Source organism: Erpetoichthys calabaricus, chromosome 6, assembly GCF_900747795.2.
Source record: "Erpetoichthys calabaricus chromosome 6, fErpCal1.3, whole genome shotgun sequence".
Lineage (NCBI taxonomy): Eukaryota > Metazoa > Chordata > Cladistia > Polypteriformes > Polypteridae > Erpetoichthys > Erpetoichthys calabaricus.
In genome coordinates, this window is record NC_041399.2 from 173150336 (window position 1) to 173174742 (window position 24407).

The 24407-nt window shown below is 37.8% G+C and overlaps 1 protein-coding gene across 6 annotated transcripts in view; it reads left to right on the forward strand.

The window, feature by feature from the left end:
* pard3aa (par-3 family cell polarity regulator alpha, a) overlaps positions 1–24407 on the forward strand; it is a 971084-nt gene that overhangs the window by 534998 nt on the left and 411679 nt on the right. For all 6 annotated transcript variants that reach the window (XM_028804116.2, XM_028804120.2, XM_051929054.1 and 3 more), the window contains 2 exons: positions 5938–6126; positions 6761–6931. In XM_028804116.2, the coding sequence (XP_028659949.1) occupies positions 5938–6126; positions 6761–6931 (360 nt within the window). The remainder of the gene's footprint in view (positions 1–5937; positions 6127–6760; positions 6932–24407) is intronic.

Genomic DNA, 24407 nt, shown 5'->3' on the forward strand with positions numbered 1-24407 from the left:
TGATCACAGAGTGCTTTGTGCTTTTTTATTTAATCACATGATTGTAAGGAAAAAAAAATAATCCTTTAAAACATATGTACATGGAGGTGAGGCTTCTGGTCCAGGCTACCTGTGTGGAAGAAGAGAAGGGTTAATCACTCAGTTAATTAATTATCAGTTTTGCCTTCCGCAGTGCTTGTAATTATTTAACACAGTTAACAAGGTGCTCTGTTTCACTTTCCGGACGGGGCTTCAGAAACATGAAGAGATATATTTATTAATGAGGTTCATAAATCGGTGAAAGTCTACATTAACACTTTCACTTTCTCTGTTATGGTTCAACATGATAGTAGACTTGCTTTCACAAATAACCCCAACAGACAAAAATAATATAATTTATAATACAAGGAAAGTAGAAGATGGCTATATATATGAAAGCTCAGGAATAAAAACTACTTTATGATACATGATTCATTTTCTTCCTTTGTGGATCTCCAGCTGCAAATATGCAAACCGTATCACAGACCTTCTCTTCCATATACTGTATATAGATATATAGATGAAATCACGATAACAAATAACGCAAAACATAAAAATACAAAAACTGAGTTGAATATTTCTCCCTTATAGAAAAAGGCACATAATGTCTGATCTGTCAGTTCTTTAGCTTTTTCTTTAGCTGGTCATGAAGCTTTAATTGCCTGCAAGTGCCGTTCATTTACTCAAAGCTAGTCACTGCCCTGGCTTATCTCCCTCCAAAGTTTCTTACTGGATTTAGGAAGACTTAAAACTCAACTTGAATATATTCCTGACAAAGATTATCATTACTTTTCAGTTATGGTTACACCAATACTACAATACATTAGATGCCTTGTTACACATAATAGATCATGGAATCAAAGTGGGTGTACTTATAGTTATGGTGTAAATTAGTTGGCTTTTTACAGACACGTGAAAAGATGTTCAGCACATTTTCTTTTGTTTGAGGATCTTGTCTCCTTCTTCACCTTTGTCACTTCTTCTGGTTGTAGATAGAACTGCAGTTTCTTTTTGAGGTTCATACACACCGTTTTGGTTCTCTTGTTGCTAGCAAAATCACATTTTCTGAGCAATTGTTGATCAGTCAGTTGGCCTTTTCAGCAGGATGAACACATGGCCTTTTGTATGTGGTCTCTCTCTGCTTGTGCATCTGTTTTTCCTTAGCAAGATTTTCATTAATGGTACCTTCATCCAACTTCATTACAGACAAGTATTATACCCTTCCAGTCCAGCACAGTTGACCTTCGGAGTAAATGGATTGCTTCAGTTTCTGTTACGGCCACATCCTATAAGCTAGGAGTTCTGGCTATGGACAGCCAAGTTATGGCCAGGCTGTGAGCTGTAAGCTTGATAAGAGTGGCGATCTGTGTTTTATAAGGGTTTTAAAGGATGTAATAGAGGTCCTGCAATTGGTTCCTTGGGTGTACATAAGCCCATTCTTTTTGTTGACCACTGGTACAGAATTCTGTCCTTCAATGTTACTCATACTTGAGTTACGGTTCTTTGTTCGAAACTTGGTGTCTAGCTCTTGCCTTCAAGAGATGTCCATCCATTGTTACATGGTATGGTATTGATCATCCTATCAGATAAGACACAAAGGCTACATTTTGGTGAGGGGCCCCACCATGCAAACTGAGACTTTTTAGCTTGCAATAAGTGTGTGTGGCAGTAACCTTTTAAGCCGTAACATGTGTCCTAGCCTTAGAAAAATGGATGATGTCAGTATGTCCTACACTTGTTATTTGGAGATGGTGATATTTGGTGGTCACTTTATTATTTCGAAATGAACTAAACATTAGTTCTTCATCTGTTTTCAGTTTGATCACTTACATATCTTTCAGTATGTGAAACAGAAATCACAAGCATTTAGCCCAGAATAGCATAACTGAGAACATGATCACTTCCTCGCTTTCTTATAGCTTTTATGGACTTTGATCTTCAATAAAGCATTTCTGCTTAAATTATGAGGTGTGTTATAAACTTAAGAAGCTTAATCAAGGTCTGCATACTAACTGCCATTATGACCTAAGGTATCTTTAAGTATGTGAATGAGGAGCTGAAAGACTTTTTAACCTTGACCCATCTCAATGCCCTCTATAAACCTTTACATAATGTTTGTAATTAAGCCTTGTGGGAGCTTTCCTTTACAAGAGAAGTTTAATATTCAGCCTTAATTATACGTCATTGCCAAATGGAGAGTATAGAAAATCGTGTATGGTATTTATCATTCATGGGCTTTTTAGCAATTACATCCTTGAGTGAATCCTTTTTGGTTTCTAAATTCATTTCAGATGACCTTTATGTCACCAAAAGAAGGCTTGAATGGAATATTTTAAAATGTTGCTAATTGTTTCAGACATGATGTATAGAGAAATTCTTAAGGGGTTTGAGAGCTTTTTTTCCCTACTTCATCTGCCTCAGAAAAGTATATTGCCATGAATATAAAACACTTGTAAACTAGATGAAGTGAACTCTTTGTCTGTAAAGGCTCTGTGAAGATTTGTTCTTTATACCTTTATCTGACCTAGAAAGAATATATTATTTCACCTCACGTCTCAAATCCAGAGGACGTCCTGAAGATGATTGAAGTTTAGCAAGAGTGGGAGATGTGTTTTTCGCCATTTATATTTACAGTGAAAACGTTTCAATTAACAACTTTTTGTAATATTACTTGGCAATAGCGAAGGCAATAAAAATTAATTTAATGTAAATAATTATATGTGTACAGTTTGCATATAAAAGATCACTTTTGATACTATTAGACTGTTTTTATATCTATTTGCTCGTTCAAAAGGATATATAAGATTTAGCTACGCACCTCCCTAAACGCTCCTCTGTAGAATCTCCTTGAATGTTGTAAGTCATCTCACATCTGCACAATATATATAATGCTGTATACTGTAGATGTCATTGATTTATTGATTCTTGGCTATTTGTAGAGAACCTGAGTTCTCTAATTGATCAACATTATGACTTGGGGTTCAGAAAAACCTCACCAAAAAGTTAATTTAATTATTAAAAAAAGCAATCAAAACATAATATTTCAAATTTAATAGACTGAAAAAGAGTGATCTTAGTGCTTGTCAGTGGTTGCAGAAGTGAGTAGTTGGTAGTAGATGTCATTCATTGTACTTTGGTTTCAAGTATCACAATTATTTGTTATTTTGATCTTATTTATGTTTCATATACACAATATATCCTGAAGGCCAATTATGTCCACAATATCAAAAATAGTTTCTTACTGTAAAGTTATTTTTCATAAAAAAATATTATCCCAAATTGTTCTAGAATGTTGGGTATGTACACCATTCAGTATTTACATCTATTTCTGACATTTTAGGATTTATTTCAGCTTATTTTATCGTTTGGAATTATACTGTAACAACATTTTTTGACTTCCTTTAAATTTTCCATCATCTTCATCTGTATTCTGTAATTTAATCTGATTACACAACTAATCTCCTTCAGGAAAAGACACCTGTAATCACCTGTATCTATCCTGCATTGCATTTTATTAATCCACATGTCTGACGTCACTCATGCACCATTATTTATCTGGGAGTTAAAAACTGCCGCTGCAGTTCATTAGCATGTCGCTAGTATTCTATAGATTTCTCTGTTCCTTTACAGTTTGTACAATTGTGATAACTGTGTTTTACATTCCAGAAGAACAACTAATCTGTCTTATGATAGTGATAGCCATTGGCATTAGAGCATTTAATCAGCTATTATTTGTTTATTTTTATAATATATTTAAGCATTTCAGAGTTAAAAGCATTTTATGTAGGGTTTACATAAAGAAATGTAGTAGATAACAAAATATCATTGTAGGGCTTCCCATCCGGATGTGTTATCAGAGAGTATCAAAACTATTAAGTAGTGATCTGCTGCATACAGTATTTCTTGTCTTGAAGGCCAATAAAAAGATGTTAGTATGTGCTACCTACGAGTATCAAAGAAAATGTTTATCACAAATTTTTTATGCGAAGTTGGTCTTTAATGCTGATGCCAATGCCAATAAAATGTGTCATTTTGCTTGACTTTTCACTTCATTCTTAATGGCTAACACCCCAGTACTTGCTCAATCAACACATTTTGTAAATCAAATTTTTGGTTGACATTTATCAAATACCCAGGCAATTTAGAAAAAAATGTTTAGGGTAAGTGGTACCTTATTTTCTCCTTCAGAGAACAGATTCACCATTTTAGGTTCTTAAACGTTAACTGTGTTATACGGGACATTGCTTGTTGGTTGCTTTTAGGAACCCCTTAACACTGAAAAAATAGACTTTGATAGATTTTAATCCTCTCTTCATAATTACAATTGCCTATTTTTTAGTTGTTTCTCAATAGACTGCTTAAATACTGCTGTTGCACATTGCTCACATTGTAGTCTGATGTGTTATCTCACATAACCCATACAGAAATGGCTGCTGTTTTTATTGGCACTTCTGCTTATTTTTGGTAGAAGTACACATTATAATTGGTTCACAGTGTAATTCTATACACCAGTCAGGAGTTTTCTTTATAGTGGTACAGTGATTTACAACCTTTAGAGGCCTCTATTAGTAGACAAAAATGAGCCTTGGTCATGGAAAATATGCAAGGTGGAGTGCACCGAGCCAGCCAGCTAAAACAAGTGATGAAAATGGTCATGTGAATGTGAATGATTAACAGTGGCTGGAGGGCATTAATTACTATATGTGAATGGGTTATTCATGAAATAGACTGAAAAAAAAGGCAAATATCTTTTCACGTTTATGTGCCATAGAAACCCAGATTCTGGACTTGATGTGCTGTATAGGTGGAGAAGCTACTCTAAATATGAACAGCTTCTGGTTATGGAAAGTCTAGAAATGGCAAAACTTGAAAATACTTATGAAAACCTTTTGAAGATCAGAGATGCTGATTAGAAAATACAGTTCAATAAAGTCAGCATTAATAGTGTTGCTTGCTTCTTTCTCATTTTTATGCTAAACCTGGAAAAATCTGCACTTGGCAAGCTTAACAAGTGTTGCGCGTTATTGTCTTTGGAGCAGCAGGCTGTGTGTCCACACAAAGCGTGCTTTCTTGGGTTTCGATTAACAAGCAGGTGCTGAACAGACGAGTGTTCCCAAAGGTCCCCAGCTACCTGTCTGGCAGCTCACCCAGAAGGAAAAGTATGTGCTGCAAAGTGGACTCCAAAGATTTTTTTGTCTTAATTCACTAAAGGCTGTTGCAGCTGACTTGCGTTTTGTACAGTCTCTTTGCAATTTATATTTAAAAGAGAATAATTGTTAAAAAGCTTTTTATCCTCAGTTGGCAAAGCGATCCCACTGCTCCTCAGCAGAGCCTCCTGTGTTTCACACAGTCTGGAGCGATAAGAGTCTGGTTATTTTGGAAACCTTTCATCTGACCAAGGAGGGACTCTGGTGTCCTACCTAACTAGTGATAAATTAGAACATATGTTAAACCACTCCGTGCTCTTTTAATATCCTTCATTTTAGCACAAATAAGAGTGTGAGTTCTGCTTAAATATGAATTTCAGCTTTATAAGTTTTACATTTTTTTTGTATTTCTTTTCTGAAAGAACACTAAATCACTTGCTTGTGAGTAGGTAAAACTGCCATGTAAGATTGCTAAAGCAAGTTAGCCACACGCTCCACTGTGGTACATGCATGATGCTGTAATGACTATTATTATCACCCTCAGTGAAGCGTTACTGGATTGTTACTGCTTTGATTATTTTACATATACCAGAGGTGAAAATTAGATGGTCTTAAATGTCCACTCTAGACTGTAGTAGTGTAAACTTTTGGGTTTCTTTCCTTTTCCAAATTCTTTTTGCATATGCTAAAGATGTTGCTACATGCCCTTGTCACACATTAACATAATTAACATTTTGGGGTGAATTTTCTTTCCCTTTCTTACATGTTTTAGAAGACTGAAGAAGATGACCTTGTTCTTACACCAGATGGAACCAGAGAATTTTTAACATTTGAGATTCCCTTGAATGATTCGGGATCTGCTGGCCTTGGAGTGAGTGTTAAAGGCAACAGATCGAAAGAGAATCATGCCGACTTGGGAATCTTTGTCAAGTCAATAATCAATGGAGGAGCAGCATTTAAGGCAGGTTTTTACCATATATACCTTATCTTTTTATCATGTTTGGCTTTTTGCTTGCTTTAATAGTTAAAAATGGATACACATACACTGCCCTGACCAGGATCTGAGCACAGACTCTGGAGCTGTGAGACAGCAGTGCAAGCCAAGCACTTTGCCACTGTCCTGCCTAGTTTTTATCATTATCATTACTATTAAGTATGTGGTGGAAGTCAACCATGCACCGGGCACCAGTCTGTAACAGGGCATACTTGTGTCCCCACAATCCATACTCACACTTGGACAGTTTAGATTTGCCCATCAGCCTTACTTGCATGTCTTTGTCTTAAAGTGGGGTTCATACACACACAGGTGCAACATGGGAAATCCTCATTGTCTGTGCCTGGGCATGGATTAGTGTGCAGGACTCTGGAGCTACCTGGCTGTACTGCTATCCACGGTGCCACCATGCTCCTAAGTATTATTATTTATAAAACAAATGCAGCTTATGAATAAAGATTTTGAATTCCTAGCTCACTCTTTTTTCTCGTTTTTAAAATCAAAAACATTTTTTTTAAGAATTTTTTTAAAAAGATGTTCACCTTTTTCACATTTAATCTTAAAAAGAGGTTGACCTTTTTCTACCTCTGTTAATTCCCAGGACGGTCGACTTCGAGTGAATGACCAGCTTATAGCTGTGAACGGGGAATCATTGCTGGGGAAAGCCAATCAAGATGCCATGGAAACACTGCGGAAGTCTATGTCAGTTGAAGGCAACAAGCGAGGGATGATCCAGCTCATTGTTGCCAGGAGAATAACAAAGCGAAATGAGGTAACAGTCAATTAAAGCAAAGGTTTGAGAATGTAGGAGCTGGCTGGCACGTTTTCTGCAGGCTGTAACTATTTTCCTTTGTGATAGTTCACAGCAGGTAATTAGTAAGCAGGTTGTATGGCGTGTAGCCTGTGTTGTAGTAATATCATTGAAGGTGTGTATTAGAGAGCATGGATTTGCACAGCTCCTACCTGTGTAGAATATTAACTATAATCCTGTTGGTGCAATTGCTAGTGGAAATAAATTCTAATCACGGAGCAGTACTTCAAAGGAAGTCAGAATAGTATCTCTAAGAGCATTTAACGGTGACTTATTTCAGACAGACAAGAATTCAGTTCACAAGCCGGAGCTTTTTTTTTTTTTTTTTATTTCATTCCCCCCTTGAAGCCTGCTTTTTAAAATTCAAGGAAACTATATAGTATACTGATAATTGGAAGGTATTCTGCTGATGATAATAATTCATAATGCAATACAAAACAGGTTCATAAAATGTAAAATAGATGCTATTCTAAATGTAATTTTATTTTTAGCTGGAGTGAGTACGCACTACATTACTTGAGAATGACATGTGTCATTCAGGAAGAAACCAAAAAATTAAACCGTCTTTCAGGTCACAGCCTTACCAACTAGCAGATGAAGAGGGTCACAGTAAGGTAGAAAACAACTGCTTTCCCAATGATTGTGTTCTGAGGACCACATTTGGTTGCCATATCATCGAGGGACTTTAATCTCAGCAGCAGTACTTTTTATTGTTCCGCACATCAACCTTTCTTGTTAACAATGTTGTGACAAAATCCTGTTTTGTTTTCTTTGTTCATCTCAGCAGTGTGCTTTTTTCACTGGCACTCATCACAGCCTTTATTCTACTCCACTTACTATAATATCTGTGAGAGGGCAGAAATATCACTGCAGTTTAAAACCTATTAAAAGACCAATCTGAAAGCCATCAACAGAGGCATCGCTGTACATGTTAGTGAGGGTCCACTTGGTGCTTTGTGAGTGAGAACTGCTTAACATTTTTCAAATCATAAATTCTAATAATGTAAATGTTTCAGAAATTGTTCTTGTAATTTTAGGGATAGTGAGGAATGTGTTGTCACCCTGAAGCTCTTTGTGTAGAGGCGCCTGCACTGTTGGCCGCATATGTTGTGTGGTCATTTTGTTAGGTACACCAGGCTACTGACCATTCAGTGACAATCCAAGTCCATTATTTGTACAGAGTAACAGATAGCTTAGAGTCAAATCAATCAAGTAATATCCAAATTAGTCATGTCTGAACCCCATGGAGACTTTCTTCGAGCGTTTGGTGAAATTGTAGAAATGTTTGGGAAAAGTCTTTGCCGAACACTGTGAAATGCATTGAAATAAACAAGGATGAATTGAACTGCCGGGATTGGTTCCTGCCTTGTGCCCTATGTTGGCTGGGATTGGCTCCGGCAGACCCCCGTGACCCTGTGTTCGGATTCAGCGGGTTGGAAAATGGATGGATGGATGAATTGAACTAGTTTTGAGTGGATCATAATGGTGCAGTGGTCTTTTCAGTGTTCCTGAGGCTAGGGAAGCATCTGCCAACTATGCTGAACTGATTATTGTGGCCAAAAATGTGACCAGAGCTGTGGCACAGTGGTGCTAACCACTGTACTACTGTACCTCCTACAACAAAAAATGAATATGGAATGATAACTACAAACAGAATACAATGAATGGCCACAAATAGCAATAGGTGAAAAAAAAAATGTATCATCGCACTCATAGTAATAGCATGGGGGTGGCTTGTACATTGTTTGAAGTCTTGGATCCATGCAGCTACAATGTCTTTTTTTATTTCCCATGTATCTGTGCAGATCGTTTTTACTTTTATTTTCCATAATGAAGAAAATAATTGGAAATAGTAATAAACCTATCAGCATTATTTCATAGTGTCTCGTGCTTCTTTAATGCTGGTTATGAATTGTAGTTGTGGCACATGGTTATGAAGATGCAGATCAGAATGCTCAAAGAGACTGTTTAATTATTTATTTTTTTTATTAATTCAGATCCATCATCCTGGTTTCTTTTTTTTTTTTTGTTAATAATTTTGAGAAAATGTGTGCCCACATTTACTAGGTAAATTTGAATTCATTTTATTTAGTTAGGTATTACAGTTTGCTGTGTGTGACTCCCACTTTTCATTAAAAGCAAATATTTCAAAAGTTTTATTTATTTATACACATTTAGGAGCTACCAGTTAGTTTATTTTTTTGTGTACTTCATCGTAATTCCAAAAAGATGACCTCAGGAGTGTCAGAGAGGCTTAGCTATCTTTGGCTGCCTAACAGTTGGATTTGTGCATGGAAATCAACTAATATTTCCCAGCTCTTTTGTACTTTTTTTATTAGGCTGAAATCTGGGAGGTTGGCTGGTGATAAGTAAATAAATGGCAGTCCGTATTTCTTGACCCCATTCAAGTTGTACTTACTGTTGAGTAGAATCAATGGAGTGTGAAAATCGATTATGTCTAATTTGGTGTCTGCTTCTTATTAAAGATAGTAGAAAGCATTTACTAACTCTTCTGAATAATGATTGCATGCAGTTTTTGCAGCTTGCTGTTGGGGATTTCTGTACTCTTTTTACTTAGTAAAACTCTTCTTGCTGTTGATAAACAGTATCAGTGTAACAAACGTAATACAGGTGCAAAATCTGTATTTATTTCAGTGGAACAAAAATGTGTAATTTCTTCTGTCAATACTGCAATAAGCAGCAGCATATGCATACCCATCTCTTGCCCTTAAAGGGGGAATGCAGCAGGGATCCTACGGATGGCTGCAGCCTTTAGTTTACTAGCCTTGTCCTAATCATCACATCAGTATTCCTCCTGTGACTCCAGACTGTACATCTGCAGATGGAACAGAGCTGCTCTGTGAATTACAAGATATTTGCACTCTCCCAGTTCAGTGGGTAGATTACGCGATGCTCTGTTTGAAATGTGTCAGCAGTGACAGGAAAGTCAAGCAGCCTCCAGCAGGAGTGCAGGTGATGTATCCGTACATAACAAGTAGCAGAATTATTATTACCTTATAGAAAGATTTCTGACCAGTCTTTAAATATGGGTAAGTTTTCAGTAGTAGACACTTACTTGAAAGAACACAAATTGAGTTTCACATGACTACATACATGACCTAATTATTCAGTTGCTAACCTTTTTTGTGAGAATAACAACACCTTGCAGTGGTGAACAAAAAGTGTAGAAGCCTGAACTGGTGAGCTTAATGAAATCAGACAAGGTAGGCAAATTGTTTGGTACCTATTCACTGTTTAGATAGGCAGGTTTTCCTTTTCAGATTGGAACGATGATGGGCATGTCTGAAAAAAAAAAACAACAACATTTAAAACCTTAGTTTTATAAACAGCCTTCCTAGAACAAACCCCATTCCAGAGCACTTTAAGTACGGACACAGTGGATAGTAAAACTGTTAGCATGTGTTTCTACAGTATGAGCACAGACAAATCCAGTTCCAGTAGTTCTCACTTTTTATGTCTCAATCTCTCATGCATCTCCCTGTATACTTTCCTTCAGTTCATCATAAAAATGCTGTTTATACAGTATATGTCTCCTGCATATGATTTTGTTGCAGAAATAAGTGCTTAATTAAAGAATGAGTATACATTGATCTTGTTATCTTGCAGTACATGCAGTCCCCGGGTTACGTACAAGATAGGGACTGTAGGTTTGTACTTAAGTTGAATTTGTATGTAAGTCGGAACAGGTACATTATTTTAATAAATGCTATTGTTGACCGACTGTATGAATGATGGAGTTTCACCTCTCTCTGACCTTTTTTTATTATTTCTACTTTATTTTCAGTGGTGATGGTTTTTCTCTTCTTTACTGTATCACCAGCACTTGCATCAGATTTGTTTCAGAGACATTCTTGAAGGGTGAAGACAAAAGGTTAAGATGAGCTCTTCTGCACAGCACTGTACACGCTATCACAGCAGGCAGGCATCCCTCGTCAGCACGTCTGGTGTACTGACAAGAGACAACTTCCTGCTATGTACGTAACAGTACAAGCAGGCTTGCTATTGAGAAAGAATGGGAGTAGCGAGAGGCGGCTCACCACCCACCCACCACACAGTCACCTCCACTACTGTATGCAGGCTGCAGCGTGCGTCCGCCCACCGAGAACGAACACGGTGTGGCCAAAGTTGTGTAGTAAATCACCCACCACCGCTCCGTTCAGCCACAACCGGGTCACCACTTGCAGCATTTCCAGCCGCCCACTGAAAACGATTCGGGGGGAGCCGTGTGTAGTGGGCGGGCAGTGAAATGCCCTACATCGCTCCATCCAGCCTGCGTCCAGTCAGGAGCAGTAGTTGCGGTGGCATAGTGGGCGGACAGAGAACCGCCCCATTAAGCCTCTGTCCTGCACACTTGCGATAGCTGTGGCCCCAATGACTATGGATCACGGGTCACCGCTCGCTTGCCGCCGGGAGCCACCCGAGGGACACAGGAACACTACACTGCGCAAGCAGCGAAATCGCACCCCTCCAGCCACTACTTGCAGCGTTCTCCGGCCAAAGATGACGGAGCGGCAGTTAATGAGGCGCATGCTGCAGCTTCGTTTGTAAGTCGTAGGTCGAGTGTCCGTAACCTGGGGACTACCTGTATTTTCAGTCTTCATTTTAACACCAAAGAATCTTTAATATTTTGTACCCAACTGCTGCTTTCTTTTTTGTGAAACTAGAAGCTAAATGATAAGACACTTTGTCCGATATTAGAATGGAAAGTTTATCACTTCATTGCAGATTCACACCCAGCATTTTACATCCTAAAAATGCATGACTTAAACTGCTGACATTAAATATAAAATGGTGTGCCTCCATCAGTATATTATAACCAAAAATTACACGGTGATGTAACAGCCCAACAGCAAACACTTCAGCCTGCTTGATCCAAAATCATCAATTTGATAACATGCTGGACATAAGTGACACCATTAGTAGTTACATAAGGTAGGAGTTGGGTTTCTTTTACCATATTGATGCCATTGTTGGGCTAATGATCTACCCAGTACAAACATCCCACTATGATCTTCAACCATCTGAATTCTTATATACCCTAGGTTCTTGTCTATAAGCCGGACTCATGTATAAGCCGGAGACCAAAAATCATACGAATTTTTAAAATAAAATCGTATCATAGATAAGCCGGACTCATGGATAAGCCGAACGTACTATAACCTATAACTAATAGAAGGGAGGGAGGTCAGTGGTCTCACTCGCACCCATTTAATTTCTTTAAGGGGGGAGAGAGTGTGAGATATTGGCGTCTCTCTCACTCCCCGCATGGCGCGGTTGGAGCGGCCGGAGCGCGTTCTTTCTGCTCTGGGCGTCGCCGAGTCAACACGCGCGCGTAGCGGTCATTTAAATTGTGATTTTATATGTAAGCATATTTAAATATATATCGCGGATTTTTTGCTGGTTCGCGGATTTTTGAGGACAATGGGTCTTTTAATTTCTGGTACATGCTTCCTCAGTTGGTTTGCCCAGTTGATTTCATACAAGGGACGCTATTGGCAGATGGCTGAGAAGCTACCCAGCTTACTTTCTCTCTCTCTCTTGCGCTGACGTAGGGGGTGTGAGCAAGGGGGCTGTTTGCACACCTAGACGATACGGAAGCTCGTCTAAAAATGCTGAAAGATTATCTTCACGTTGCTATCTTTTGTAAAGCTGATTCCTGAAAAGACATGCTGCACAGTGCTTCGCATACTTAAAAGCTCGAAGGGCACGTATTGATTTTTGACTGAAAAACAAACTCTGTCTCTGTCTCTCTCTATCTCTTCCTGCTCCTGACGGAGGGGGTGTGAGCTGCCGCCTTCAACAGCTTTGTGCCGCGGTGCTTCGCATACTTAAAAGCCAAACAGACATATTGATTTGTTTGCTTCACTCCTTTGAAGAGGAAGATATGTTTGCATTCTTTTAATTGTGAGACAGAACTGTCATCTCTGTCTTGTCATGGAGCACAGTTTAAACTTTTGAAAAAGAGACAAATGTTTGTTTGCAGTGTTTGAATAACGTTCCTGTCTCTCTACAACCTCCTGTGTTTCTGCGCAAATCTGTGACCCAAGCATGACAATATAAAAATAACCATATAAACATATGGTTTCTACTTCGCGGATTTTCTTATTTCGCGGGTGGCTCTGGAACGCAACCCCCGCGATGGAGGAGGGATTACTGTATAAACCGGACTTATGTATAAGCCGATATTCTATTTTTTCATTTTCACAACTTTTTTCCTTAGATAAGCCGCGGCTTATAGACAAGAACTTAGGGTAATAAAATTGTATGAAAACTTGTAGTTGTCGGGATGAGCTGCTCAGATTCTTACTGTTTTTAAAACAGTGATTTATTTATTTTATTTCTGGGACCCCAGGAGTGCACACAGCCTTGACATGGCTCACACACTTTAAAAAGAAACAAATAATAAAGCAACTTAAAATGAATAGATAAAGAATATATTAACTAAATGAAGAAAGCAAGAAACAAATGGCACATATGCAAAATCCCACCCAAACTCCGCCAGCAGCGATAATTATTTAACAAAAACTGAACAGATGAAACAAAACAAAACACTAGGCACTATATCATAATCAATTGACACAAAACAGTCCAAACAAAGTCCAGTACAGCTGGTGCGGGTGACGATGGTAAGTAGAATGAATAAATCCTGTGAACAGCCCACTGAATGAAATATATAGTTTTGTCTTACCAGGTTCCAATTGTTATGTGAAGATTTGACGTGTTTGGGAGGGATTCACAGATTCAGACGTTTACAACCAAGATGAAATAACATGAACAAACAGGCACAGGACAAGCACACAAATCCAGAAAGAACTGCAATCATCTGTGGTTGTATTTATAGTCCAATAAAGTGTGAAGTGTAGAAACCAATAAACACAGATGATTGTGATCCCTTTTAGCATCATTGTTTTTAAAGATGGCACCAAATCATTCTTCTTCCCATCAAACCCTGCCCCACTCTGAAGGGCGCAAGGCAGGAACAAACCCCCGGCAGGGTGCCAGCCCACCGCAGGGCACACACACACACACCAACCAATGCACCTAGGAAACAGCAGCACCCAAAGGAAACCCACGCAGACACGGTGAGAACATGCAAACTCCACGCAGGGAGGACGCGGGAAGCGAACCCAGGTCTCCTTACTGCGAGGCAGCAGCACTACCACTGCGCCACCGTGCCGCCCCCATTTAAGTAGTGCTGCGACAAACTCCAGCATTCTCATGATGGCATTCATGTAATTTTATACTATACTAATTTGCCTCAGATCTTTGAGTGAAGTGCTGTGTGCCTTGGGATTTCTTTAATAAAGCCTTTGCTTTATTCATTTTATAAGGACATATTAATTAAGTTTTTTTATTAATCTTTTTGAACTTTCTTGTTTGTTTAACTTTATTCAGATTTTCTACTGAATAAAGGTGGTAAAAGTAGAGCATTTGGCACTTCATTGGCCAACACATAAATAGCTACAGTTATGTACTGTTTTTGAAAGTAAACGTTCTAATGCTGTTTTCATTGTAGAAGTCTTAACATAAAATGCACAAACATTTCCTTCTTTTTTAACTAGGGTTCTGTTATCTCAAAATATTCATCTTTACATCAAGCTATGAACATAAAAGTTGGAACACATGTTTCTATTTGTTTGAAATAGTATGACTCCACCAGAGAACTAGTAGATAAATAAATAAAAAGTAACCACTTAATACATTATGCACCATTGCAGCTGATAGGCTCTGGCCCTGCTGTGACAACGAATTGGATGAAGCAATTTTGCACACGCAGATCACACGTAAGATACAGATGTAACACTTAATCAGTTTGTGTTAAATTTCCTGTTGTTTTGCGACTTTTTTGATGTGCGCATTGTCCCTGTAAGCAGAAGAATACTTAATGTATGAGTTTAACAGAATCCCTACCAATAAGAAACTTAGATCTGTATCCATTGTAAAAACAAAATAAATCTTTTTGATCGAACTTTAGCTGTCATTAGGCTTCATATGCTATACTTCCTGTCTTCCCATTTTAAACTCAGTCAGAGGTGAATATATAGGGGGAAATATATTTTGTCATCTTTTTCTCCAGCTGTTCTTGTCTGCTGTTAGACTATTCACTCTAACCTCACACAGTTTGCATCCCATTGATAAAAGCTGTCCAGAAGTCACACTGCTTCATGCCGTGCACATGTTCCATTAGCTACGTGTGGTTTCTGCTCAAGACACAGCCTGTTCAATGTGTCAAAGGGTAGGAAGGGGGTTAATGCAAATGTGATTCTGCTTATGAGTAACTGTGGGTATCTCCTTAATAATCATGTTGAAGTACTGAGCTTTTATATTACATTTTGCAAGCCCTTTTCTAGGTTGTTCTGGCCTCTAGTACTTTTTCTGGCCTTAACCAAATTCTGTATTCCTCAATGTTTCTTTTCACACTTCACTCCCTGTACATGGCTGTACAATTTGCATAAAAGCCAAAAATCTTTGGGTGACAAAATCCAATTTTGCTAGCAAGCTTCACCCCCAATTCAAAATTCATGCCTCAGTCTTTCTAATTAATTATATTTACAGTGCCTATAGAAAGTATTCACCTTCTTCCAGCTTTTCACATTTTAATGTTACTATCTTATCCAAAGTAACTTTCATATCGAGTCTCTAAGTTAATATTACTTTTTGTAAATATTTACTTTTTGTAAATTTGTCTGTTTCATCACCTGTTCTCTTGACCTCCTTTCGGAGTCTATTTGCTGATATTTAGTTGGAATCTAGTTAATGTCTAATTCTCATAGACGTGTAGTATTTCAACCATCAATTCATCATCAAGCACTCTCATTCCTGTTCTGCATTTTGGGAGACGGGGCCAAAACACCGGCAACACCAATTTTTTATGAGACACTTCTCCATCATAGAGACAACAGTCAGTAATTTTATTGTGATAGTATTTATAACCACACTAATCTGAAAAAGATTTACATTGTCATTGTCACTAGAAAAAAATCTTAAGGGAAAGTGTGTATAAGTGCAGTATAGGTTATAGTTATCATTATTGTGGAAGTTGTTGAGGCAGAAAATGCCTTCAATGGTAAATCTTAACAGCAGTTGGTCAAATGTCTTAAGATTTCTGAAGGACTCACAGACTTCACCTTGCAGTAGATATGCTGGGATTTTCAAACTACCTCCAGCCAGTTATGCACATCTCTGTGCATTGCCATCTATATATATATTTCAGCATGTCTGTCTGTTGGTTGGTTGGTTGGTACGTTTACATCAGTGTTTTGATTGGCTGAACGAAGCACTGGGAAGCGAGTGACCAATCGGATTAAAAGAAAAGCTGAAGGAAGTCACTCGACTGAAGAAGACGAAAATGCAAAAAGAAATAAGATTTTGGATATTTCAAGTGCTCAAACTACACCTCAAGAATTGCCAAAAACGAAGAAACCAAAAAGAATTTTTACTGAAGAACAAAAACTGTGGAATAAACAGCGACGTACAGTACGACAAGGTAGTCGTGCCCGTCAAGGACGGGCTGCAGGCGACTTTTATCAGTGTTGCAGGGTAAAAGTCATTAAGTGCAAAATTATTTGTACCATGATTGAATTTAGTAATAAAATGTTTTTTGTTATTTGTGTTCAAATCTCGCAACAGAGACAAAATGAACGCCAATGAGTTGCAGCTTACAGAAGCAACCGCACGAAATTGAGCGTCTGCGATTACAACAAAAACGTTCTACTGCCACTTAAATTGAAGTTGCTGAAAGACGTGAACATGAACGGCAACGACAACAAGAAAGTCGGTCAAACGCAACTCAAGTTGAAATTGTTGAGAGAAGAGAACAAGAACGTTTACGACAACGAGAGAATCGTTTAAATGCAACTGAACTTAAAATTGTCGAAAGAAGAGAGCAAGAGCGACAAAGACTACGAGAAAATAGACTTCATAAAAACGAGGAAGATGCAAATTCAAGTCGTCAACAAGATCGCATTCCAACTCGAGAAAGTCGAGCAAATGCGTCTGCGTCTGAAATTCAAGCTCAACTTCTAAGAAACACTGTATGTTGCCTTATCTCGAGCAACTTCAAGAAAGAAGATCAATCTCTTAGTTTGAAAAGATTGCCACGAGGATCAAGATGGTCTTTACATCAATAATGTAGTATACCCAGGGATATCCACTTAAATACTTAAATAAACATAGTTTACGTATTCGTTAAGTATGCATTGATTGTGTTAATGATTCATAATTTTATTTTGATAAAGATAAGTCGTTCATTTTATGTCATGTAACACTTTCATACATGACTTAAACTAGAAACAACTTTCATTATGTTTATTATTGCCTTGGAACTAAGATCCATACAGCTCAGGTGCACACTACCCTTGGTCGGTGGTTCGATCCCACAACAAAAAACATTTTATTACTAAATTTAATCATGGTACAAATAATTTTGCACTTAATGACTTTTACCCTGCAACACTGATAAAAGTTGCCTGCAGCCCGTCCTTGACGGGCACGACTACCTTGTTAAATGTATAAATCAGAAATTCTTTTGTCTGTACCTAAATATGAAATATGCAGTACTGTTGTATTATCTACCCAAAGACATGGATAGAACCCCTCATAAAGGTGATGAAATTAATTTGAATGAATGGCATTCCAATTTGAGTCAATTTAATAGACTGTAGACTAAATCCCAGTTTTTCTTTTTATAGGCTCATTGTCATCACATTTGTTATAATGAATATGAATGGAATGCTAGCTCCAGTGTAATTTATTTTATACTTTTACTGTGAATGTATTGACAGAAATACACTGCTTTGTTGCTATTAGAATTGGATTTTGGAATTTGCAGTGGATTTAAGCTAGCAACTGTAATATTTCTGCAGTTCAGCAGAGAGCAGTACAAGAATGAGCAAGTCCCAGTGTGCAGTTTTGTGGCAAGCAAGTGAAATGTGGTGCTGTATGTAATACAATGTTAAATGATCTCACTGTGCTCCGGGTCATGGCGGGTATCTGAGAAAGTAGATGAGCACATTCCATTTTTATTTTGAAGGAAATTTGACTTGTAAACATCATTTAAAAAATATGCTTTTTAAGTCAGATAGAAAAAGAATTACATTTACCCCAAAAAGTTACTTACTAACAAAACAGTGTTTAAGAAAGTTTTTATAGGATTCTTTTAACTTAACATTACACATAAAAAGAAGACAGTTCATTCTATTGACTGATCAGTTATTACAGTGTTTTGCATGAAGTGTTGGTAGTCTTAAATTACTAGAATAAAGTGCTAGAGTTCAGGTCCTGATAGCAGTATAGTTGTTAGACACAGGGCCGGATTTTCCTATAGGCTAACTAGGCTTCAGCCTAGGGCAGGGGTACTCAAAGTTTTTAAATGCCGATCCACATTCAGTTCGCCACCAACCATCGGGGTCTGCTATAGCCAGGTTTACCGTGTAGGTCTGTAGGAGGCTAGTAATAGATTCAACGCAAATGATAAAATTTTTACAGAAGACCAAGACATGCACAAAACATGGAAAACAATTCAAAATAGTCACATGACTAGTTGCAATTAACACACCAATTACAACAGTTAGTACGTAAGTGATTGTCACACAGTGTGAAACTGTTGTTTCGATTTCATAATGGCAGCATAGTTTGGTGAGTAACCAGTCAGTGCAATTCTTATTGCATTCCTGAGGTTCTGGTCGGTAAATACACTTCGATGTTTCGTCTTGATAGTGTTCATAGTGGAGAACGCACACTCACAAGAATATGTTGAATCAAACATAGTGAGTACGGAAATCGCCAGTTTCTTTGCAGCAGGATACTGAGAATCTGGAACAAACTTTGACCAAAAAATTGTTATGCCGACTTCGTTCAATTTTGCTTTCAAAACGTGAGAAGCTTGCAAATCAGCTGCTTCCATTTGCAACAGTGACAGGTTTGAGTCCATTCACCGTCAGGCTGGACAATGAAAGGATCAGCAACAAACAAAAAAACAGGCTTCAGTTTTCTGAAATCCTTAAAACGTTCATCAAACTCGACCTTCAAATGATGTAGAAATGTGGAAATCAACTGAAAACATGCCTGTTGATCAGCTGTCATGCAGCTCCTCAGGTTTGGGAAATGCAGCATCTTGCCACTTTCCAAGTCATTGATGAAAATGCTCAGTTTTGTTTCAAAGGCACAACATTTTCCTTGCAATTCGACAACGGTTTTGTCTGCACCTTGAAGTGACAAATTCAGTGTATTTATATGTCCCATAATATCAACAAGAAATGCCAGCAGTGCGACCTTGTCACTTTCTTGAATAAATGTTAAAACTTCTGCAGCTTCTTTGTATTCAAGGACTGCAGAAAGTCAGCTACATCTTCACGGAGATTCCAGAACCTTTCCAACACACGGCCCTTGCTTAACCATCTGACGTCATTGTGAAGCAGCAAGTCTCCAAATTCTGCAGACATCTCTTCAAGAAAAGAACGAAACAGACGATGCTGCAGAGACGAATTACATCGTAAAAAAATTCACTAATTTCACAAGAGTAGACATCATTTCCGCCAGTTCGTCACAAAGTTTTGAGCAGAGGGCAGACTGATGAATGATGCAGTGATAAGCAACAAGGTTGGGCTGAAGTGCCTTCATACGAGTGACAAGTCCTCTATCTTTACCAGTCATTGCTGGTGCCCCGTCTGTTGTAAGGGAAACCATTTTTGTTACATCCAATCCAGCTGCGTGCATAAACTGCGATAATGCTGAAAACACGTCCTCACCGAGGGTCTGTTTTGCTAGCGGTAGTAATGTCAGAAACTCTTCAACAAAATTATGGCCATCAAAAAATCTTGTGAACATACAGAGTTGAGACATGTCAGTTATATCAGTGGATTCATCGCACGCGAGAGCAAACAATTCAGCCTGTTTAAGATCTGATATTAACTGACCACCGACCACATGTGAATTTCCCATTGGGATTAATAAAGTATCTATCTATCTATCTATCTATCTATCTATCTATCTATCTATCTATCTATCTATCTATCTATCTATCTATCTATCTATCTATCTATCTATCTATCTATCTATCTATCTATCTATCTATCTATCTATCTATCTATCTATCTATCTATCTGTCTATTGTCAGAAAGGTCATCTGCACGACGACTAGCAGTACTGTCTGATAATGGTATCTGCTGAATCAGTTCAACACACTTTTTGTCGCTAAACAGAACCGAAGAAGCAGACATCATGCATTCTTTAACAACCTCTGCATCAGTAAACGCTTTCTTATGTCTGCCAAGAACCCAAACAATGCGTAGCGAAGCTTCTGTAACATTTGATTGTGTGGTGGTCGCTTTCGTCATCAGCGATGAACTTGCTACCAACGACGACTTAAGGGCGTCGATCTTATGCGAACGGAGCCCTGACTTTGGTGGATAATTCGCATTGTAAAAAAGACCAAAAAATGCCAGTAGACCAAACGCAAATTTTATATGCCAAACAGTTTTCAAAAATGGCAGATTTCAGTTATTTGGCATAAAAAATGCCAGTTGGCAACCCTGCTACAGAGTAAATAATAAAACAACAATAATTTTGGTGCTTTTATATTCGGACTTTTGACTTACGCAGAAGACAGTCGCGGTCCGCCAAAAACGTCTTGGCGGTCCGGATTGTGGACCACGGTCCACCATTTGAGTACCCCTAGCCTAGGGCCTCAAGATCAAGAGGGGCCTACATTCAAATTGTTAGCAAAATTTTATTATCTCTCATGTAATTTACAAACTTAAAAATGGAAGGTGAAAGGGCCTCATAAGTGGAATAGCCTAGGGCCTCTTTTCATATAAATCCGGCCCTGGTTAGACATGAAGTAAATCACATAAGTTACAAGCTTTTATATAAGAAAATCTCAGCAGAAATGTTTATAATATGTATTCAAGTTTATTAAGTCCAGGGGTGCCCATTGTGTCAATCGCGATCGACCGGTAGATCTCAAAGGTAGTGCAGGTAGATCGCGTTGCATTCAAAAAAAATTTTTTAAACGTTAGTCTATCATATATCCTCCCTATGGCATTTTCCACTTGATTGACATACATGGTGGCCAGTCTGAGATCTCTTTTCTCCTAACACACTGGTCATCCCGCACGCACGATCAAACGCGTGAGCTACTGCAAAACTCCGGGCTATCTAAGTAATCTAGTTAGCCTTCTAATTTATATTGACTAAAGAAGGGATTTTAAAAAAAAATTTGTTTGGGGAGGGTATGGGCTGGATGTGGAATTAGAAGAGGATTTTTTTTTCTCACAATGTCACAATTGAAGTGTGTTTGTCTGATCTGTCGATCTATCATTGCTATTCCAAAGAAGGAAAATGTGGAAAGGCACTTTCAAACTGTTCATAAAAACTACGAAACTGAATTGAAAAAAAAGCACGCCCAACCCGGACATTGGCGCTGTATACACGCAGAGCAGGTTAAAGATTATGAAAGCAGTGGAATTTGAAAGGCTCAAAAAAAAATAGTTGGCGTGATACACATGTGGAGAAAGTTAAAGAATATGAAAGTAGGAAAATTAGAAAGTATAAAAAAAAAGAAAGTAAAGATTGCAGGAGCGCAAACAAACAGAACTTATTACTCGAAAAAGGGAAAATAATCACCACGGACCAGGTGTCATAAAAAAAAAAGCAGGATAAAGCGAGGTCAGAAATAAAAGACAAAGTAGAAAACAAAGTAAAACGTCATAAAAAGGTTAAAAAACATGGGGGCCAAACACATGCAGAGCAGGTCAGAGATAATGAAAACCGGAATTCAAAAGACTCGAAAAAAAACGTAAGCGCCAAACACTTGCAGAGCAAGATACAGAATATGAAAGCAGAAAAAAACGACAGTGTCAAAACTTTGACAGACGGTTTCAAGACTCAGCTTTACTTGAGCCAATCGCTACATTTAAGTGCTATCCATTTAGGGAAGATGTTGAGGGTGATTCACCCACATCAAAAATTGCAACAGTGTTTCACCTAAAGCTCCTCTATAGTGGAGGATGAGATTTTGACACTACAGGATGACATTCAGCTGAAGTCTGGGGCTTTTGGACAGTTTTGGAACTTATTAACAGAGGAAAAGTACCCAAACATGAGGAAATGTGCTGCCTCCTTGACTGCATTATTCGGCTCTACTTATTTATGCGAGTCAGCCTTTTCCCACATGAAGATTATTAAATCCAAATACTGTAGTGACCATAAATGTATTGAATTGTTATTGTGTCATAAAGGTTATTCAGTTATGCAAGGTACGGTAACATATATTTTATGTATAAAGTATACTCAGTATATATATATATATATATATATATCATTTTTAATGTAGGTGGATCATTTCAACCTGGTCATTTTAAAAGTAGCTCGCAAGCCGAAAAAGTGTGGGCACCCCTGATTTTGTCAGTTGTTGCTAAGATATAAAGATAACAATTTGTTATTAGTCACATACATATTGTCATATTTATGTAGGTTAATCTTAATTGTTACTTACCGTGTCTCTATAAGTATGTTTAGATTTCATTAAAATGTTAATTTCAATGTTACATATTTCAGTGTTAGCTGTTTTTAATTTTCCGGTGTATTAAAAGAAGTATTTTATGAAATAGATGAAACAGTGAGACTAAATCCTACATGTATAGTATAAAGGTATTTGGTATTAATGATAGCTTGCAGGGGTGTATTTCTAATTAATATAAGCAATTAATAAAGTAAGGGGTAAAAAAGGATTAAATTCAGTTTTTTGTTGATTAATGCCGCTAGATGTGTTAATATCCCTAGCAAATGAGTTGTTGCAGATTCGTTTTTCATTTTAATTTCCTTGTAGTTCAAGCAGCTAAAGAAAAAAAGAGAAACAAGACCATGCTTACCACTCTACCAGTTTCACTTAAAAAAGGCCTGGTGTAGAAAGATTATGGGATCAGTTATTCCCTCATAGTGTCTCTGTTGGAAATGGTGCTCTGCATCTTGCTGTTCGTAACTGTTATCCTTAGATTGCATTCACCCCAGCTGTTATTATAAGACACTATGTGATCCCGGTCTAGGTGTTTGTGATTTGAACGCTTCCAGATTTTTTTTATATTTGCACTAGGGGAGAAAGCCCCCTTCGGCACTCAACCTCCAGTTGCGGCCAGTCTGCCGCTCGCGTTGTGAAGAGTGGGGCTGAATGCACCCCAAGGAGATGCGGTCGCTCCTCCAAAACCCCCTCTTAAACCGGTGATACAATGGGAAACAAATAGTTTGTTTTTTGTTTTTTTTTACCTCCTCTTTGCTCGATCAGCTGCTGGCTTTCTGCTGCTGCCATGCCACGTTATCTGCATCTCGTGCGGCTCTTTGAACATTTAAAAGCCTGTATAGCAGCTGTCCTACTCTTTGTCTTTTATTTCTGGCCCCGGGCGTGGTTAAATCTCTTGGCACAAACTCTTGTCTCGTGGGATGTGAGTTCTTGATATTTTTTGTTTATAATTTAAAAACAGAATAAGAATCTGAAAATCTAACAACATCACATTAAAGTTGGGTATATTCTGAAAAGAATGATACCAAACATATATATGTAGGTTTTAAAATAAGCCCGATTTAAAGCGTGACAAAAAACGTGACATAAAATCGTTGCATTTTTAGGCTTAGGATTTTATATATATAGAGTAGATTTCTAAAGTAATTTTAATATACATACATTAGCATTCATGAGCTTGCCTTTAACCCTGCCTAGCTAGCATACTATGAAACTCCTCCAGAAAGCTACTTAAGATTTGTGTGGCATATTCTTGTTGTGGTATGAATATCTGACTTACACTACTCGGTTGCTGTTTTCAAAAGTGTGCATTGTTACTTTCACTGTACATTTCTGTTTCCCCTCCATATTCATGTTTTCTCCCACATCAAATGAAATGGGATTTTCTTAAATGTTAGTATGAAAGTACTCATTTCTGCAAAGAAATCCACAATTAAATTAAGACAATCCAAATTCCATCATTGAGTTCACAGATGCCAATGGTAATATCCGTACTGAAATTCAATAAAGAAATACATTGCTTTAAAGAACTGTTTATTCTTAGTTATATATTACAGGCAGTCCCCGGGTTACGTATGAGATAGGGACTGAACGTTTGTACTTAAGTTGAATTTGTATGTAAGTCGGAACAGGGACATTATTTTAAGCAAATGCTATTGTTGACCGACTGTAACCAAGTGCTCTGCCAATGAATGATGGAGTTTCACCTCTTTCTGACCTTTTTATTATTCTTCTTTATTTTCAATGGTGATGGTTTTTCTCTTCTTTACTGTATCACCAGCACTTTCATCAGATTTGTGTTTCAGAGACATTGTTGAAGGGTGAAGACAAAAGGTTAAGATGATCTCTTCTGCACAGCACTGTACATGCTATCACAGCAGGAAGGCACCAATCGTCAAC